This window comes from Carex rostrata, chromosome 14 (assembly GCF_964058835.1).
Source record: "Carex rostrata chromosome 14, lpCarRost1.2, whole genome shotgun sequence".
Classification (NCBI taxonomy): domain Eukaryota; kingdom Viridiplantae; phylum Streptophyta; class Magnoliopsida; order Poales; family Cyperaceae; genus Carex; species Carex rostrata.
The window spans coordinates 9,492,889-9,514,002 of NC_135931.1; the positions used below are offsets into that span (position 1 = coordinate 9,492,889).

General features: G+C 35.6%; 4 protein-coding genes across 5 annotated transcripts; 2 read left to right on the plus strand and 2 right to left on the minus strand.

Annotated features, from left to right (window-relative positions):
- Window positions 1–2,081: 2,081 nt before the first annotated feature.
- Window positions 2,082–5,522, plus strand: LOC144565623 (aspartyl protease family protein At5g10770-like). The gene is made up of 3 exons (XM_078315426.1): window positions 2,082–2,440; window positions 3,705–4,006; window positions 4,352–5,522. The coding sequence occupies exons 1-3, from the start codon at window positions 2,257–2,259 to the stop codon at window positions 5,327–5,329; spliced, it is 1,464 nt and encodes a 487-aa protein (XP_078171552.1). The 5' UTR covers window positions 2,082–2,256; the 3' UTR covers window positions 5,330–5,522.
- A 103-nt stretch (window positions 5,523–5,625) lies between these two features.
- LOC144565023 (sister chromatid cohesion 1 protein 3-like) lies at window positions 5,626–11,771 on the minus strand. The gene is made up of 14 exons (XM_078314632.1): window positions 11,648–11,771; window positions 11,060–11,321; window positions 10,390–10,436; window positions 10,155–10,204; window positions 9,980–10,035; window positions 9,025–9,587; window positions 8,819–8,924; window positions 8,579–8,721; window positions 7,608–8,242; window positions 7,024–7,117; window positions 6,858–6,900; window positions 6,505–6,640; window positions 6,105–6,244; window positions 5,626–5,987 (listed from the first exon to the last, which is right to left on the minus strand). Exons 1-13 carry the CDS (start codon window positions 11,769–11,771, stop codon window positions 6,146–6,148), a joined length of 2,358 nt encoding a protein of 785 aa, XP_078170758.1. The 3' UTR covers window positions 5,626–5,987; window positions 6,105–6,145.
- Window positions 11,772–13,569: 1,798 nt separating this feature from the next.
- Window positions 13,570–14,293, plus strand: LOC144565259 (uncharacterized). Its single transcript, XM_078314968.1, has one exon. It carries the CDS (start codon window positions 13,633–13,635, stop codon window positions 14,152–14,154), a length of 522 nt encoding a protein of 173 aa, XP_078171094.1. The 5' UTR covers window positions 13,570–13,632; the 3' UTR covers window positions 14,155–14,293.
- Window positions 14,294–15,039: 746 nt separating this feature from the next.
- On the minus strand, window positions 15,040–18,958 carry LOC144565626 (nuclear protein). 2 transcript variants are annotated; one of them, XM_078315435.1, is made up of 5 exons: window positions 18,539–18,958; window positions 17,915–18,132; window positions 16,949–17,077; window positions 16,436–16,567; window positions 15,040–15,450 (listed from the first exon to the last, which is right to left on the minus strand). In XM_078315435.1, the coding sequence occupies exons 1-5, from the start codon at window positions 18,870–18,872 to the stop codon at window positions 15,337–15,339; spliced, it is 927 nt and encodes a 308-aa protein (XP_078171561.1). In that variant the 5' UTR covers window positions 18,873–18,958; the 3' UTR covers window positions 15,040–15,336. The 2 variants fall into 2 exon arrangements, with proteins under 2 accessions (XP_078171561.1, XP_078171562.1); XM_078315436.1 differs by having other exon boundaries at window positions 17,915–18,115; window positions 18,539–18,875.
- Between the last annotated feature and the right edge of the window lie 2,156 nt (window positions 18,959–21,114).

A 21,114-nucleotide genomic window follows, 5' to 3' on the forward strand; every position in this document is an offset into this window, starting at 1 on the left:
TAATACATTTCTGCATAATTCATATCTTTATCAACCCATTTTTACATAAAAATATATTTCTGTATAATTCATATCTTTATCAACCCATTTTTACATGAATCGTATGTTTCAGTATCACTAATAATCCTCACAAAATCTCCATAAAACCTGAAACCTCTTTTTAATCAGGTAAGGACTAAAGGAAAAATATCTAATTAAAAGCTTCCAAATATAACTTTGAAATAGAAAATAAAATTTGGGTCAAGCCTAAATGCCCTCATTTCATTCATTAATAAAGATTTTGTTACAAGGGTTCTGTTTCTGTAACACAAGATAGTAAAAGACAATACTGGCTCAAGAGTATTGGGCCTTAGAAACAGAAAAGCCTACCATAAAAAAGAGCGAAAACAAAAGAAATGAAAAAACCACACCTAGGGGGGCTGGATTAGCACTAATGAGGTAAATAGTTATACTTCGTTCATCTTACGGCATTAATTTTTGTTATCAACAAAAGCCAGTTCATCTATACTTCACGCACGCTATTGCTCTGTTTTTCATTTGTTTCTCAATACATAGTTCTCAGAATTATAATACTGACTTGAACAAAAAACAAATGTAATAGTAGAAAAATGATCCACCACCTTAGCATTTTTACTAGATTAGACTGCACGCTGCTTTAATTTAAAAACGAGTAGTGACTTACTTTTGTCATCTCAAATGACGTTTCTCACAAAAAGTTAGATTCTCAAAGCATACGAGGCCCCACTTGTCAGTGGCAGTTTGCGGAAGGTATACCCGGGGCAATGAAGCCTTCAGAAAACAAACAAGAAACAACTCTGAAACCAAAGACTTTGTACTCAGAGACAGAACGCACAGAGGCGCAAATAGATGACTCCGCCTAGAGCAGCATTTGCTGGCTAGAACTGGTTTTGCCTTTGTTAATTTCGGAGGAAAGTTAACTCCTTAATCACTATAAATTAAGATCTAGTGCTTCAAACTTTTAACCACGTGGTCTCCATACTATATATTATCTCCAAGAATTAATATCTCCCAACGTTGACTACAAATTAAGATGCTGCTCCAGAAAAGATATGAAGTGCATCTGGTGCCTGTTCCAGCTAGGGTGCAGTGCCATTCTTTATTAAAAAGAAAAAAAATATATTCGAAATTGATGCAATGAACGATTCATTGCAAAAAATGAGATTGAATGAATTAGAAAGAAAGAAAAAAATATTTACATCATTTGACAAAAAATGTTTAGTTCTTTTAGTTGAGTCGTAAAAGAATGTTTAATTGCATAGTAAGTATATATTTTGACTTTGAAATGTTGAAGAATATTTTGTAAATATATAAGCATACAAGAGTTAACTCTAGGATCCTATAAAGCAAGATTTTACTTATCTTTTCTCTAATTTTTTTTAAAACAGTGATCTTATTTCATCTTTAAATTGTTAATTAAGATGTGTTGTTACAATAGCACAAGAACTTTCATACTTTCTGTTGGAGTCTCTTTGCCGGCCCCTTCAATGTCAAATATCGATAGCTTATAAAAGTTACGAGTGGGGCTACGGTACTTTGCAATGTGTGGATCGTTTCATACATTGAATTCATATTTCTGTTTTTAAAGTCTAAATTGTCAATTCCAACCACTTAACATTATTATCATATGAAAATATACTTGGAGACCAAATTATATTTTGAAAACTTTTTACTATTTTTTGAGACGATTAGAAAATCACTGATCTAAAAATTCTGGACCATCCGAAAGTAGTGATTTTCTACCTACTAAGAAAAATAGTAGAAAGTTTCCAAAAAATATAAAATTTGATCTCCAAGTATATTTTTCATATGATAATAATGTTGAGTGGCTCGAATCGACTATTTGAACTTTTAAGATAGAGATATAAATCCAATGAACGAAACCATCTGCACATTGCAGAGTATAATAGCCTCACTCAAAAGTTACCTTCTCAGGCATATCACAGACTATCTGTTTATCTGACTAAAAGTTTAAGTTAGATGGATAATAGACCAAGTCCAGCTGAAGAAAATGATTCTTTGCTATAAGGAAGTGCCCGTGAGTTGTTCAATAATTCCTCACTCCTCACGCACCAAATGCCGCCAAATCGCCAGCACCTCTTTCTTTTGTTCTCTTCTCTTCCGCTCTCTGCACCTCCTTAGAATCTCTCCCACTACGCCTAAGTCTTTTCCTCAAAACAAAATATATAAATAATCTCTCCCACTTTTTCCCATCTCTCTCTCCCTCTCTCTCTGTCAATGGCGCGTCTCCCTTCTCCTATGCTGCTGTCATTTCCGTTCTTTGTTTTAGTATTATTTACTGTACTGGCTCAAGGCAGCAGTGCGGGTGTAGTTCAAGACAATGCGGTTGTAGTCTCTCTGCATGAATTAAAATTTGGAGATGATGATAGGCTTTCTTCCATGAGTGCTTCTCAAATACCAAGTAAATTATCATCCCTAAGGTCCATTTTAAAGATTTTTTAGTGTCAACTACGAACAATAATTTGACATTTTTCAAAGAATTATTTGTTTCTCAACTACTTATTCATTTTATTAGTTCTCCTCAATGTATCAAACGAGCTGATGCTATTCTGACTCGTGAGTACTGAGTGCATCTTTTAACTCTATATGGAGAATAGAGGCTTGTACAGGTTGTAATTAATGCGTTGCATCTTATTACGAAATGATGTAGGTTTCATTGTTATAAGCGTCATTCAAAGAATGCAGGAGTTAACATAGCTTCAATTTTTTTTTTTGTTGAAGAAAAAAGAAATAGAGACTTGATAACCATCGTTCTAACTAACTTGTTGTACGCTTGCTGCCATATAACTTCTGGTATTATCAACAATTAATTAGTAAATGATACTTCTTTATATTGTTTATGGATATTAAATAGTTGGGTGGCTTGACCCCAACCTTTACTCAAAAAAAAAAAAAAAAAAAAATCGTCGATGGTTAGCTATATTTTTTTTATATTTAGGTCACACTTAAATGTAATATAGTTCAATAACCAATTGTGCTTCCAATTGCTAGCTGTTAATACCGGTGAGCCTGGCAAAATTAATTTTCTGTAGAAAAAATCATTTTTTTTTGAGAAATTTTGTTTTGAATCATCTAGTAAACCCTAAAGACTAATACTATTTGGGGCTCCAAATTTTGTCTTTTCAGTTACCTTTCCTCCATCTCCAAATTACTGTAGTATTTTTTTTCTTTTCGATCAGTTACCTTTATTTAGTAATTATTATGGTAAAGATTGTATTTATTAAAGTTTCAAATTACTATAGTAAAGCATCTGTATGTAACATATACATCTAGCTTCTCTGCATTTCCATTAATAGAATCCACAAAAGTTAGATTTTAATTCTAAAGAGATCTACTTTGCATAATTTTACGAAAGTCTGTGACTTGAACTTTTTCATTTAAACACTAAATAGGAAAAGAACGAAGAAATTTTTGAGTTGTCAACATTAGTGTATTCACGGAAGGGATAGTAGCAAATTCAATTTTTTGAAAATTTTCGTCAAAATTTAAAATTCATAATACATGTATAATATGCAAATGCACCTCTTTAAAATTTAAAATTCATAATACATGTATAATATGTATAATACACGAGGAAGGTCCCCAAAACATTGCATGGGAATATTATTAATTGAGCGTCTCTTTGATCTGCTTATATATAACAGTTCCATCTTCCTTTTTTTTAGGAAAACAAAATGGAGCAACCATACTAGAACTCAAGCACAACCCTCCATTGTCCAAACCCAAAAAGAATCATGCCAAGTACATTCAAAATTTGCTTATATTAGATGAAGCAAGGGCTACATCCATTCAAGACCATATAAAGAACTACAAATTCCAAGAGAAAAATGTAGAGTTTTCGTCAGAAGCTGTACAGTTGCCACTCAGCTCGGGTGTCAAGTTGCAGACGCTCAATTACGTGACGACTATCAAAATTGGCAGCACAGACACGACGGTTATTGTTGACACAGGAAGTGACCTTACTTGGGTTAGTGAATTTAATACATATATTTCACTATATGAAACAGTGCTATTGGGAAGTGGTGGAATCCATGCTTACTCTGATCACTCCTTTTAGTATGTATGGCAATAATTTACAGATATTCGCTTCATTATCGATCCCTCGTTTTATTTTGACATAAAAAGTTAGAAAAACAGACAAAAGAAATGTTTTATGCAAACCCATAATTATTCCATTATATATATAGATTTTTCCTTAATACATATATAGTAATGGGTTGTATATATATAGATTTTTCCTAAATACATATATAGTAATGGGTTGTTAATTATAAGAACACGTTCAACATTTGGCGTTTTGGGACTATTACAGGTGCAATGTACCCCATGCATGGCCTGTTACACGCAACAAGACCCCATTTTTAATTCATCCTCCTCTCCAACTTACAACTCTGTACCGTGCAATTCTACCACCTGTACCGCTTCCCTGCAAGCGGCCACTGGCATTTCAGGCAGCTGCAGCTCAGACCGTAATAGTTGTTTCTATGCTTTGGGCTATGGTGATGGCTCCTACACGCGTGGCATCCTTGCCCAAGAAACCATCGCCCTTGGAGATGTCCAAATTCCAAACTTCATTTTTGGGTGTGGCCGAAGCAACCGAGGCCTTTTTGGAGGCACATCAGGCCTTATGGGCCTCGGTCGAACACAGCTTTCCCTGGTGTCTCAAACAACTGATCAGTTTGGAGGTGTATTTTCGTATTGTTTACCTACAAGGTTATATAACTCATCAGGCTCTTTGGTGCTTGGAAATGACACGAGTGCTTTTAAGAATGTGACACCAGTTTCGTACACTAGAATGATTGTAGATCCTACAATGGCACCATTTTACTTCCTGAACCTTACTGGAGCAAGTGTAGGTGGGGTGCCAATAAATGCCTCCGGGTTTTCAAATGGTAAAATCTTGATTGATTCTGGCACAGTAATTACGCGACTTCCACCTTCAATTTATAAGGCTTTGAAGGCAGAGTTCGTGGCACAGTTCTCTTCCTATCCTGCAGTCACAGGGTTTTCAATTTTGGATACATGTTTCAATCTAAGCAGCTATGATGAAGTGAGAGTCCCAACTCTGAAGCTTGAGCTTGAAGGCGAGGTAACAGTCAGCATTGATGTTTCGGGAATTTTGTACTTTGTCAAGAAGGATGGTTCTCAAGTGTGTTTAGCAATGGCCAGTTTATCTTATGAGGATCAGGTTGGCATAATAGGAAATTACCAACAGAAAAATCAGAGGGTTGTTTATGACACAGTTGGGTCTAGGCTTGGTTTTGCTAAGGAGCCTTGTAGTTATAGCTGATGTAAAATGTAATATTTGCTGGTGTATATGGGGTAAGAAAGCAGAGATCCTCTACATTCTGAAACTCCTTGTTTCTATAGTGTTACACGTAGTTTTGATGGCACTGTAATAAAAAAAAATAATAATGCAGAGTTTACTATTCAATAATATAGCTATAAACTACAAATGATCCCAATAAGAGGCCTTTATAAAAGCCTCTTGTCAATTGGTACAGGATGGCTGCAAAAATATTATTTGCTTTGTTTGTTCGAATTTCTCTTTGGCAGAAACTTGTTCATGTGTTTGAGCAACCATTGAATTGCTAGTAAACAAATATTATATTGGGCAACCTTTGGATTGTTCACATAATCAGAAAGAAAATTAGAAAAGTATAGCAATGTCTATGTTTTTTGTTCTTGACAATAAGCAACTTCACATTAGTTGGCTACGGATAAAGATTTATATATATTACTTATAATTTATACATAAAATAGGCAAGCATCATCTCCTAAGATGGAATAATTAAACCCTAATTAGGAACGATTTAAACACCAGCCACTGGATTTATAGCAACATAAGAGAAAAAAAGATTAAATTGCGACCAAAATTAAATTCTTATCCACTACAAATTAGCAGCCTATTGAAGCTTTGAGTGATGCCTCCGAAGTTAAAAGCCCCCCTACATTAAAAAAACAAAAATAAATGTGAGCCGATAGTTTCATTTGTCAACTAATCAAGTATTGTTAATTATTAACAAATTAGCTAGCAATTCTTTTAGTTAAGATAATATAATTACCTCTATATTAAAATAACTAGTTCAAAAAAAGCTGGAATGCCTCAATCTTTAGTAGCAGTGAGCCTGGGCCTGGGCATAATCAAAATATCACCATACGCCTCCTCTTGTTTGACTTGAATATACTCGCAAGAAGTCAGAACCTGATGGAAAATAAAGTTGCAAATTGTAAAATATTCCAGGAAACAACTGGAAAACAGAACCTCTTCAGGAGGGTAGCTCAGACATTTTTCTAAAATAGTAATAACTACACCTAATAAAAGGAATTTAGTTTAAAAATAAAACATCTCTACAACACAACAGAAGTATCTTACATGTCTACCAAAAGTTATATAAAGTGCCTCAAGTGGCTTAATACAACCAAAAATTTCAAAAAGAATATATCTAGGGAAAGGTATTTTACCAAGGTTTCAAAGAACATTCTGGCACAGTGCTTTCTGGGCTTCTCTTCCAGGATATTATTCAAAGAAATATTACCATTTTGACCTTCTAAGTTAGGGACTACAGGGAAGTGCTCTCTCAGGTACTTTGCCATTCCCCTGCGACATATTATTTCTTCATTACTGGCTAATTAGAAAAATGAAAAATGGTACCAATTTCAACACAACTGGGCTGCAGCACTGATCTTTTCATTTAAAAATTGGGAATTCATTATAGAAACATAAATCGTATAAAATTAGGGTAAAAATGTATTTATGCAACCCATCTAAAATCAAAACACTACCAAAGATTAGTTAAATATCAATATTTCCTTACATTGACCTAGCAGACCAGCTGTTGCGTTCTCTTCTTTCTGAATCTTCAGGAAAGAAAGAAAAAAGGAAATTAACAGAGGAACAATATATTGTCAGAATTTAAAAGATTATGTTCATCTCAACTCTTATAGTTATAAAATAAGGCAAACATCCAAGGTAGAAATTACCATCTCCAAGAAGAACACTTGGAGATAAATTGCCATCTCCAATACGAGCCCTCTTTGCTTTTACACTTGGTGGAGTTTCAAGAAAATTCAAATCCTACACAAGGAGTTGAAACAGTAATCAATCTTGGAATTCAGTGCCACCTTGATTATTGTACATGATCTAAACGGTGAGTTTGATTACCACTTTTCTATATTATTTTGGCATTTGAGGCTTTTAGATTGTATTGTCTTACAACTGTAGTACAATAAACCCAAGTTTTAATCAAAAAATAATAATAATAAACCCAAGTTGGGTGAAATTTAAACAAAATTAAATCTGTGCAAATTGAGGATTAACTAGGTGAAATGGAACAAATTGAGGCTTAATTTTCAATCGAACACTAGTTGAGGCAAGTTATATCAAACCGAGCCCTGGTTTCCCAATTAGTCCCAGCAGAGGCATAATTAAATGAAACTTGAGGCTTAAAAGGACAAGTGAGCGTAATCGGCTAAGTCACAACAATTCAGCAATATAAACTAAAAGTGCATGTACTGATGCAAAATTACACCGCTGTGGGAAGGCACTATTATTTATACTTCTCTACCTCTCTCTCAGCAGACCAGTGGAGTGGAGGGGTCCTAAAGTTGTCTCTCTCAGGGGAAGGAGTCCAAGGAGACTGAGACATGCGCCGGGTACGCTTTGCTGGAGGACTTCTGCGAAAATTATCAAGCACTTCTGGCTCAAAAGTTGGCAACGCATTAGATGGTGTATTAAGGAGGTTATTATTGGAATTAGGAGTTCTCCAGCCTAGATCCACTGGAGGAGATGGTGCAGGTATAGTTTCGTTTACATGCTGGCACCTAAGCCTCTCTGGTGGTGCATCAAAATCTATAGGTGACCGTTGTGTGGGGCTCACTGAAGGGTTTATGGTGGGTTCATCAACATATGTTTCATAATGAGGAGAACCATATGGAGGGGAGCGTTCCTCAATAGATATCTCGTGGTTAGGGGAATGGTAAAGTGGGCCCCCTGGAGACTTTATTGGGCGCTCTTCAACAGTTTCCATATCATGGTGGGGGGACTGTGGCATGGTGCCAACAGGAGAGTTAATGAAGGACTCCTCAATGGATATGCCATGATTGGGTGACTGTTGTGTAGGTCCAACAGGAGGGTTGATGTCAGGTTCTTCATTGATTATAGGAGGATATGTCCTTTTCTCTTGTAGACTAGCAAACTTCCCTACAATAGAAATGTCCATGCTTAATAGTTGGTTTACAAAATAAATATTAGTAAAATCTTACAGCATTGTACCAGTACAGGATGTGCACACCCCTAACAATCTAACAAATCTGATAGATAACAACACAGAGCTGGTACTCCTGCTGGCAAACTCAATATGTGTTCAGCACTGGTACTTACCGAACTGGTGAGCTCTACGCTCCTGCAGCACAGGTCACACCCACTGACATGTTACTTGTACCAGCAGGCCAGCATTGAGATGCAATAAAACCACAATAAACTATTTTTCCATAAATCCAATAGAACATAAATTATTTTAAAAGATAAATGGCATACAATTTATTAGCTGCTGATCAAAAATTTGGTCTTTGATGTGGGCCCGCTGATACCTCCACACATCTAGTGGGGAAGAGGGTAGCTTTTTTCTCTTGCGCATTAACAATTTAACAGCCCCATCATTTAACTGTTCCTTCATTTTCCTACAATTAAACATAATAGATTTTCAGTTAAAAAATTATGTTAAAGAAAATTGCAGTTTCAATCTAACAGGAATGAGAGGAACAAGTAACCACATACTTGTTAGATAAGACTCTGTGCCTGTCATAATAAAATTGTATCTTCTTTCTCTTTCTCTTCTCTCTAACAGGGGGAGGAGATGGTGCAATTGCAAACTCCACTGCATCTGTGAAATACAATTAAAAATTTCAAATTTTATACAAGATTATTAGTGAATTATTTTTATCAACTTTATGGCACTGACTTGGATAAAAAGTAATACATACCTTGTTGAATATTGGCACTCAGAGGAGAAGGGACATCATTGCCCCTCTGAGGAGAGGGCCTAGGCACATTCTGGTTGACCAGAATAATATCCTCCGGAGACGCATCCAGTTGTAACTCAACTGGAGCATTACAATCATTATTAGGAGAAGCAGAGAATTGGCAAGTTGCACCAGTGCTGCTGTTCCCGACAAGTGGGGGAATGGGATGGAGACTGCGAAATTGTTCAATAGGACTATCTCGGTTTAGGTTTTCGCTGATATTATCATGAAATTGATTTTCATTGGGAAGAGCATCAGATTGATTTTCATTAGGAATATCTTGACATTGGTTTTCATTTGGAATGTCGAATTGGCTTCCTCTAAGAATATCATGAAATTCATCAGATTGATTCTCACTGGGATTATCTTGGTTCTCATTTGGGGCATGTTCAAATTGATTGTCCATGTAAGTATCATGAAATTGACTTTCTCCCTCATCTAAATTGGTAGGTCCTGAAGCACCTTCTGTGTTTTTCTCATTTGTTATCAGTTCCTGCATGTGATCACTGCAGGGTGGCAGAATGCTGTACCCAGAAATAAAATTTCCAAGAAATTAGTACATTACAATATCAGATTTAGATATGCAATTGTTACTTGGTTAATGATTAAGTCGTGGTTCTTATCCTCTTATTTGCTGCTTATCTACCCTCAACTGAGCAATGCATTGAAAAGAAATAAAATAAATAAAACAAACAAGCCATAATGAAATGTCAGTGAGAATAACTTCTGCAGGAAGATACCACTACTGAACCAGACTAAAACAACAATTAGTTGAAACAATGGCTAAACTGAGATTTTGTATCAGAAAATATTAGTTTGATTGCTCATCTGCTTAGTCCCCGAACTGCAAAAAAGGAAACTAGAATACAAACCAAAAACTATAGAGACATTAGAATGGAATAGAACAAATACATACTCATCCATTGGTCCAGCACCTCCGATAGAATGATTGGAAAGGCTTGGTGAATCATTCTGTATTGTTAAACAAAGAAGTAACAATTTTAAACAATCATTTTGAATAATTAAGTTTGAATAAACAATAACCGTCAGAGAAATTCAGCAAGAATTAAACCAAACAACAAATTATATACCTCCTCGATTAGAAAAAGCACGTAGTTTTCTCCTCCACCTGCAGTAAAATCTGCAACAAAAAATTGCATATTTGTTAGCATTTGATTTATATGTAAATAAAGTCACACCTTTCTTTCTTTCTTGTTTTGTTCGTGCTTGACATTGAGTCAGGTAAATATGTAAATATGATGAAAGTATGGAATTCATGAAAAAAACTGCAAAATTTAACCATGAAGGAAAGGATCTGATGCTGACCTGTGGTGGTGATTTGATCAAAGGTTTTCTGATGACCATCTAACCCCCTGCCAAAAATCGGTAATGTCATTGTTTAATACAAGTCATGGAATATTTAACTAACTCCAAAATAACTAAAAGAGGACAATTTTCATTGTCCCACCAGATGATAGTTGTTTCTTTGGTAAATTGCCCAAGGTTGACCGATTGTTGCATTCTCAGTTTGATTATGCTTACCCTGCCTCTACTGCACCCGACTATTATGAGACCATTCTCAAGCCATTGAACTAATCCACAATGCCAAAAAAACAATATCTGGCTGTTAAGAAAAATCAAGATCCAATTGTTCCAAAATATAACCCAGTTTGTATGTTGTAAATTAGGCATTAATTGTGCTTCGCTGGTCCTGCAATCAATGGCATTTTGTTTGGAAAAACCATTGATAGTGCAACGAAGCCTCAGGCAAGATTCAAATACTGTAATTTTATTCGCTTTAGCCTCAACTAAACCTTGTCATAGAAATTTTGGTTTACATCCTCAGTCATGTAACAATTCATTTTAAATTGGTAATAATCTAATCAGCTTTGAGTCATATTATGCTCAATTGCAATTACACTATTTCTTCCACACACACGCACAAAAAAAAAACAGAACATGACAGAAAAAGAGAAAAGATAATCAAAGTTCTTACTCGGCATCATCTGCCAAGTCATCCAAATCAATGCTGTCAAGCTGAAAATTGCTCGGCAGGGTTACAGATTGGGGCAGTGCTCGTTTCGCATTAGCTGGGAGATCAATTTTAATATTGACAATGGCAGTTCTTATGTCCGTGAGCAATCTGTTGCAATCACTAAATGTGTAGTCCACCTTCCATGCGAATATCCGCACCAGCCCCAGCAACAGATGAGCCGACAATCTAAGAGCTATTGGCGTTTCTGGGAAAAGTAATCTCTCTACAAAAGGGAAAAGAAATGTTGTTAGCACAGCTAAAGATAATTGATTGTGGAAGGAACTTCAAGATCTATTCTTGACTATTCTTTGTTCAAGATTTATTCAAGTTTTTGACAAATAAAACAATTCTTGATTTGTTTGTATATAATTTCCTAAAGGAAGATTCCTTTTAGGCCTATTTAATTATCATTTCACAACTTAATCGTCAGTTTTGTTTTGTTTTGTTTTGTTTTTTCTAATAAGTCCGTCCCAAAAGCAAACCACAGTCTTGCAAAAATTAAACGAATCAGACAAGTTTAAAAACAAATAAATGGTTAAAATCTAATGCCTGCACAAATAGCGATATTAATCTTCTCGATCTGAGCTTTCTTTATCTTTCTCTCTAGGTGAGCAGCCATCCAGACCGTACCCATGGGGCTTTTCTTGCCGAGCATAGTAGGTGAATAGAACATCTTTGTTTCCTCTTTTTGCAATCACTTTGCTAGGGTTCAAAGTTACGAGAGGGCGGAAACAAAAGAGCGTCTTGAAGGATGCCTTTGGTCACCTTTCTAAGGAAGTTGCGGCGCAGCAGTGGACGGTTATAAGATGAATCAGTGGGTTCAGTGGCGGTTATAAGAGTAAATTAGTGGGGTTGCTACAATTTCACCCGTTCTCTTGCGGCAGTTCTTGCTCCTGCAGCTGAAGAGTTCGAACGGACAGAAGAGAGAACGAAGGAGAGAAGTTCAATAAGACACCGGGAGCGGGAGCGGGGAGGCGGGAATAAAAATAAATTTTGGGCGAAAAAAGTTGGTTTGCCGCCTTGGCGGGAACGAGCCAAAGTTCGGGCTTAGATTTTAGCAGCGAATTCACATCCCCTCAGGTTGTACAATTAAATCGGACGATCCAACATTGGAATTTTTAACTTGGCACGAATCTCAAAGAAAAAAAATACTGCTCCATCATCATCCCAAACAGGCAGCGGATGATATTAAATCTGGGCCGTCCGTTTCAATTTTTTTGAGTCAGGTACCTGGGAGGATATGGAGCCAGATTTTAACAGCGAATTTTTTGAACGCTTAAAACAGGAAAGAAATAAGAGAATTTAAAAAAAAAAAAACTGTTTGCTGTTTTAATAGACGCCTCGATTTCCATTTTTATTGGTAGTCAGTCCTAATTGACTTTTTCGACTGAAGAAAACAAAAATTGTGGATGAGGAAAAAAAAAGATGGAACCGAATCTGGAAAATCCTGCTCATTATTGAGTTTAGTGACTAATTGACACACGGCATTTATCTTTCATTTAATTAATGAGTTTAGTGTTAACTTTCTCAACTGTAAATCACAACATTTTGTTGAGATCTGTTTGTTTAATTAATTGATTATATAGCAGAAGAAGAAAAAAACGTTGTACGTAAAAAAAATGATAAATGTGTTTATTTAATCAAATTAAATTATGTAATAGAAGAGAATTGTTTATTTAATCAAATTAATTTATATTTTTCATTCGACCCGACGAATTGTCGTAATTTGTATATTTTATTAATGTCGAAAGGGGAGGTGAAGAAACGGAGGAAAGAATGAGTGCAATCCATCCATAACCAATAAAATTATCTTTATTAACGTAAAGTTGTGATTTACAGTTGAGAAAATTAATACTGCTAAAATTTATTAATTAGATGAAAGTTGAATACCGTGTGTTAATTAGATATTTGTTAAACTCAATAATGAATAGAATTTTTCTGGACAGAAGATTAAAAAAAAAAAAAAGAGCTAAGAACTAGTGTATATTTTCCTGCCCACATGTAATGTACATTTTCATATATAATATTGTTTAACATTTTCATGTATAGTATCTTAAATATTGCTATAAAAAGGTGTTATCTTTAATATTGAATACAGACCAAGAACTAATATTTAATTCATTATTGGCTCCCAATCTCGATTCTAATCCGGTCCATCGGTTTGGTTGGATTTTTGGGCCGCCCGTGGACTTGGCGGTCGGGGTAATTTTGACAAAAAACGGTACAAAATGACATTTTTAAAATTAAATTTTTAGTTAAGGGTATTAATAAAAATGGCCGGTTGTTGCAACAACCGAACTATTTAGGATCCCCTAAAATAACCCAATTTTTTATTTTTTATCCTGACCGTCCGATCTGCTCTAACGCGAATATTAAAGGAGCCCCTGAATTCCGTCACGGACCGGATTGGCCCAAATTTCTGATCGGACGGTCCGGATCAAAACTAAAACTGGGGTTACTTTGGGTATCATCTTCTGATATGAAAAGAACTCCGAAGCCCTAGCTCGTCTCTCTCCCTCGCTCCAGTGCAAGACATGAGCGCCGTAACAGGAAGCATAGTCTCCTCAAAAAGCATTTCCCTCTCCCGTGCGGCACGCACGCTTCGCAAGTTCGTCGAGTCCGACACGGCAGCGAAGCCTGACATCGCTGCCTATCTCCGCCGTACCGCCGCTGCCTTTAACGATCTCATCGAATTCCACAACAAAATCAAACGCGGGAAAGACGAGAATGCAGGACATGAAGAAATGGAGCAGGGGAGGAAGGAGAGTTTTGTGGGGTTAGGGTCCGAACAATACGGCGGAGATGACGGTGCGGTGAGAGAAGTAGGAGATGGGGATTGGGCGAGCGAGAAGAAAAAGAAGAAGAAAAAGAGAAGGAGAGAGAACGTGGATACAAGATCCGACGATGGCTTCGATCAAGTAGAGAAGGAAATTAACACAGAGAGAGAAACTGGGAATTTGGTAGATGAATTGAGGGTTAATAGTGAGGCCGATTCGGGTAGAAAGAAGAAAAAGAGAAAAAAGAGTGAGAAACGAAAGGAAATCGAGGAAAATTGAAAAGTTAGCTAGAGAGCTTATTGCAATTGTGTTGGATTCATTTAAGTTATTTGAACAAATGGCAGTAGACAGTAGTACTGTTTTTGATTTTGAGAATTGACAATTGAGCTTTAGTGAGATCATATTTTTATAGCAATTAGTTGATTGTATTGGTCAGTAATAGTTTTTGACTATTACTGGCTATAATATTTTGAAGTTTCTAATGCAACTTGCAGTTGTTTTGCTCAGCTGCAATTTTAGGTCCCCATTGAGCTTTTAAATCTTGTGACATGCAGTGAACAATTTTATTTTTTTGTATGACATACTCGTCAAATTACTCAAAAACCTGCTACCAGAGTACCAGTCCATTACTATCATGTCACGATCCATTTGAAAGTTTAATCTTCGTTGCTTTGGGTCTTTGTTATTACAGGTGCAAGAAATTTATTGTGCTATTTGAATAAACGCTTTTGTTTTAAAAATACTCCAAGTTAATTACAAATTTACATCAATTACATGATCAACGGAATATTATACGTGACCTCAATTTCTGATGTCTTAAACAATTTTAACCGAATAAACAAATGTTCATTACCACAATAGCCAATTGTATATTAGTGTAATATTCAACTTTGCATTCAGCAAAGTATGTATTTAAGTGGTCGGGAAACAGATGAAAAATTGAAACAGCTGTACTTAGCTCTCAAAATGCATGTTGACTTCATCAAAATCACACGACAACTATAAATAGTTATGCCTCATCTCAAACAGATAAAAATGCATTGAAATAAAAGACAGATGTGCACCTACATGGGAGACAAGTATGAATTTCAAGACATACAAAATTCATTAAAAATATTTAGGAGATGAATCCATAAAACATGATCATCGGACCTTAAAACAGAATACCGGCATCTCTAAGCTTTATGCAATCTTTCAATAGATGATTTGCCAATAGCTGTCACAAAATACGCTATAATAATCAGGAGTGAACAAAAAATGAAAAGAAAAGGAAACCAATGTATTTCGTGTATCTCATGCTGCACGTCAGGTGAACCCTATAATGACTTAGTCTATACATAAACAATTCATAAAAATACTATGTGGTAATTTGGAACATAAACTAAAAAAACTAATTTGATAATTCCTTTTTGGTTCTTCGTTGGTAATCAAGAACTGAACTTCCACGACTGGTATTCTTGCTCAGATGACCTTCAATTCCTTCAGCCAAGCAGTGTGAAGTGGGCATGGATCGGGTTTCCCTTGTGCCACAGCCTTCTCTGTCAGAGAATAGAACCATCCATTCCTCCATTTGAACTGTACAAGAATTTTATTAGTTGCTCAGTACAAAACACGTAAATAATGAATATTATTTAAAACCATCTATCAAGGAAAGCTTTCATACACTCAGCAAAACCTCAAAGTATCAAAATATACCCTGTAAACAAAAAAATATCATATTATACCTCCACCAGAAAATAATACTGTCCTTATCCAGGTCAGCTACCTGCTAGTACAAATCCAAAAGTCCAGGTATATATGTTACTGATACAACATGTGATTTTCAGAAGTGTACAGATACCGATACCGTTGTATAATCCAAACCATCCTGAAACTGAAGCATTCAATTCGGGCTCTAGAATGATCTTTCTAATTTCAACTGCGGTTTCCCAGGTCTAAACTATACACTCAGACTCAAATTGTGCACTACGCTTGGTCTTGAGCACCATCTAGGGAGATTAAGAAGCAAATTAATTATATCAGTTTTATCAATCATTCCAAAATCACCTGGTAAGTAGCCTTCTAATTTTCCTCATTTTACATCCTGCATTATAAAATCTCTCGACTTCTTTACAAAATTACGCCAGGGCATCAATTTTACTCTCAGAACAACAGTTGCTATATGTTACCATATTTGCGAATATCTGGCTTGCATTTATCCAAATCTGAGTCTTTTCCATATTCATCCCCTTTATCCAATAAAAAGATATGGACATAAATATGTTACACCAATACCCAGTACACACCTACTCTGTTTCACCCCTATACTCAAAACTCTCTCCTTGTCTTTCCACATAAAAGTTCAGAATACCATTATTTTAGTGTTCACTTAAAGAGACAAACTTAGCAAAGAAGATAGTTTTGGCAGGCATCAAATTTGAAAAAAGTGTAAGAAATAGTAAAGCTTAGCCTTAGCTGCTTACATTTGTAGGGTTATATGACACATTTTACTTCTGCAAGGCAACATAGAAAAAGCAGCTGGTAGTGTAAATAGTTTTAAAAATGGTGTGAAAATTGATACCTCTTTCACAGCAGTTGGGAAGTGAGAGACGGTTCGAGCATAAGCACACAGCCTCTCTTCTATGCCTTCGTCAAATGTAAGTCCTTTTTCTGCAGCTGCAGCTGCTGCCAGTTCTGCTATTAGACTCGTAACCTGGAGAACAGACCGCATATGAAACATTCTAGATTAAGTGAACAAAAGTGGAGGAATAAAGTACTTGTTACCTCAAAACGTCAAGTAATACTTATTTCATTTAGGTTCAAATTCTTAGGATCACAGTTTTACCTCAAACATTGCAATAAAAGAAGGATCAGTAGTTTTTTTTAGAACCTACGCCACGACACTGGTTCCTTCAATGAAATAAAATCATTCTTAATGATATCATATGAGATCAGGACAAGCAAATTCGAGAAGATCACAGACTTTTAGGGCCAAAACAAAAATTATTAACATTGGGTCTAACGAGCAGAAATGTAGTACTTTCAATAACATTTCACCTACTTTTGCAAAAGAAAGAACCGCCATAGTAATTACCTCAGACCGGTAGTCTTTTTCGACATCACCAACGGTTGCACCTGGATGGCGGGCCCCCACCAGCATGAAAGCCGCAATCCAAATCAACTTCTCGAGCATTTGCTTTTGAAATGCTTCCTTTTCAAGCACCTAATAACCATAGTATGGTACAATATAGAACCATCAAAGAGCCAAATTATCATTTAAACTGAGCATAATTTTGAGTACGGTAGATGATAATAGTATCCATGCATGTGCAATAGACCTAGTAGCTCAAGTGGGGATGAACTGGATTCACACCTCTGCCTCCAGAGGTCATGGGTTCAAGGCTTCTAAGTTCTAGGTCTATATATGAACGTGGGACTTCTGAGCTGTCTCAATTATTTAAAAGAAAAGAAGATGATGCTCATATATGTGTTCCAATTCTTGCAGCTCCTAGCTTCTAGGCTTCAGAGCCTTTTACTATCCAAATATTTTGAATTTTTGATTAAAGGATTAAAAGGAAAAAAATGTATACTTTTATTTTCTGAAATACAATGTATAAATTTCCATAAACCCTTAAACTCAGTATTTCCCTATAAAAGTTCGAAATGAGCATTATAGAAACAAATAACGAAGGAATAGAAAATGTCTTATTACTTTAAAATAGCTCTTTCAATAAAACTAAGACATTGAAAAAGATGCATCTCTACTGAAGCACAATAACGTGCTGGACCTACTAGCATGTTTTCCTGTTCTGACACGATAATCATTTCCTTTCAAATAAATTAAGGACTCCTAACTATAGACCCAAAACTGCATTTGATACTTTCCAATACTGTAACAATAAGAATACCTGATCTTTTACGGAAAAAAAAAACACATATGAGCCGCAACCAGTACAATGGTAGACATGTACTGGTACCAGTTATCATTGTTTTTGGATACAAAATCAAAATACATATGGGAGAAAGGGGAAGAGAAATACTTTGCTTATGACAAGTTTACCTTGCAAGAAAGGCCGCCATTGTGGAGGCGAGCAGCCACTAATGGGGCCCAATTGCCAAATGCTGCTGTCAGGCCCTCAGGATTTGTGTCTGTCTTCCCATCCACAGGCGGTTCACCGAGTTTAGACACAGCAAAATATGCCAAAACTTGATTTGCATCCACCAAACCCTTGCTTTCGAACCATGGTTCCAGCATCCCATTCTGGAAAAAAACCAAGTCTGCTCTATTGTTAACTTAGTTTTTTGTGAAATGCCAAGTGTCAGATCAATGGTTATCTAGATCCAACTGTTACTTCCTTTACTTAATGCAGATTTATACACACAAACATAAACTCCGGAAACAAAAATATAATACTTAATTACTAATTGCTGGGTAATGCAGTTGCAGATATGGATAATGCTCAAAACCAAATCTCATACGCACAAAAGATGTCTTCAAAACCTCTTAAGACTATAGGAGTGAATAGGGACCTGATCAACTAAGATGGTAAGATAACTACGATAATGTATTAGTTGTTAGAATTGGGATTTATCACCTTTTACCATTTGCACGCAAGGCAACCGTAAAAATGCGTGGATAAGTATGAAATCGAAAAGGAAAAGACAAAAGTATATAGATTTGTACCGCTCCAGCGTGATGGAGGAGTGGCATCGAGAACCGCATCCAGATCATCATTCCTGGTACAAACCAATATCGGTCCAGCCGGTTCGGCCGGTACCTGTTGGCCGCGACCGACGAGCACATCTCCGCCTGAACCCAATGACATCAGCATGCGCCCCACCCGGCCACCTCCGACAATCACCGCCGGAGCAACGGCCGTGGAGGTTGCAGACATAGAGGCCGCTGTAGCGTCTGACGACATGGTAGCACAAACCCTAATCCTAGGAGAAAACCTTCTAGAAGAGTATCGGAGACGAGGGATATGAGAGGCGGAGAAGGCAAGTGCAGTGGCTGCCATTGGGAGTGAGTGGGTACTGGAGATCAGCTGATTTACGGCGTTATGTAACGGAGACCGTTAAATGACAGCCACTCATTTTGTACAGGGTTTATCGATTATCGTTTTAATTTTGTAATATTTAGTATTTGTTTAAAAATATATATATATAATAAATTCAATGTATTTTATAAAATTTAAGATAGTTTTATTTCCATATTCGAAGTATATCATATCAATATCTGATTAATATCCTATCTATCGGTATATGTTTTGTAAAAATTAAAACGGATACCAATATAATTTTATTGCCGTCTGATACGTATCTTACCAATTTTCACCTCTACTAGTTGAGATTTTACTTGTGAGTTGTGTTCTAACTTCACAATAATTTGCTTTTAATCTTTCCGCAGAAGTCACAGTTATTAATTTTTTTTTTCCAGAACTGGTATTTGATTCGGTCGTTCTAGTATCTACTATGTACAGACTACAATGCCTTTTCAAATTAGCGCATCTCCATCCTGCGATTGTAAATATGAAAAAAAATTTGTCACAAAGAACGTAGTATTTTTTTTCACATTAATTACAGAAAATTTTCAATCCTCCAAATTGAATTTCACTTGCATCACAAACAGAAATAATTTTTAAAATTAACAAAGAAATGAATCTTTTACAATAATAGAAATGTTGTACACTCGTCGATTTGTTTTAAAATGTCATAACAATATTTCCAATGCAGTGTAATGAAGATGCCCTTGCAGGACGAAATGTTTTTTTTTTTTTTTTTAATAGTTCTTATCACAAAATCACGACATAGCTAAATTATAATTCAGTGCGTCTTTTCATAAAATTTACTTGTTAGAGTTCTTTGTCAATGTCTATTTGTTCTTACCAAGCATAGTTTTCTGATTTTGTGGCTTTTATTTGGTTTATTTTCTACTATATGAATTAATTTTCTGACATCTTAATTGCAATGCTTATCTATACCAAAGAAATATTTATGCTTAACATATAAGTTATTCACATTTAAATTTATATTTGTTGCAGTAAGTATGTAAAATGTTCATAATCATTTTTATCAGAATGATCATAAGAAAACTTGAGCCAAACAACTTGGTGAATAAGTAGAACTTTCAAGGTTTATATTTCTATTGACACCAGATAAACAAACTTATAATCGAGTACAAATATTTTTGTAAAAAACTAAGAGTCTATGGTACTATGCATATCACGGGTTGTTACTGTGCTACGGCTCTATATTCGAGTTTTCAAATCCTAACGGCCGATCCGAACCGTTCATCTTGTTCTCCATATTAATATATGTTTGGAGACCAAATTTTACATTTTTTGAAATTTTTTTTACTATTTTTTTAGATATTTAGAAAATCACTTGATCTGAAAATTCTGGACCATCCAAAAACAGAGATTTTCAATAAATCTAAAAAAATAGTAAAAAAATTTCAAAAAATATAAAATTTGGTCTCCAAACACATATTAATATGGAGAACAAGATGAACGGTTCGGATCGACCGTTAGGATTTGAAAACTCGAATATAGAGCCATAGAACGGTGCCAAATCGTAATATGCATAGTACCATAGACTCGTACATCTAAAATCTATGTACAAGGATTAAAGATATAGATGCATGATGCATCTCACAGATGCAGTTTATCACTGCCTCTCACTTATTTTTTTACATACAAGTGTGCGGCAGAGCCGCCAACTAGCAGACTTAAAGTTAAAATCCATCAATACTTGGAACTTGAAAAATAAGACTAGTAAATTAATTCTTGAAGGTGAAGTTAAATCTATATTGAATAGATACAATGAAAATTCACTAATAGTGCAAGTGCTAGAAATAAAAATGATTACATTCTACCTAAGATGTTGTCAGTGATAGATGCAATAAAGATGTTATGTAATCAAAGAACGAACCGTATTGTCGTCAATCATAACAAGAAATGACCTATTTTAATCATTCGATTTGTACAAAACCTAGAGTGCACTCACTTAAAAAAATATAGTTTGCACTTCCTTCTAAAAGAACAAACAACGAGATCACTTAAATTCTAAAATTTCAACACTGAAAACTAGTTACAGATTGACTCTTCCCAAACAGATCTGTATTTGGCTATTTGCAATCAGCAGCCATTAGATCCCAGATGGGGATATGGCCATCAAATAGGAATATAGAATGAAACAATGCCTCCCAATAAACGTTGACGCAAAATCAGTTTACTAAGCATAAAGATTGGAAAGAAAATA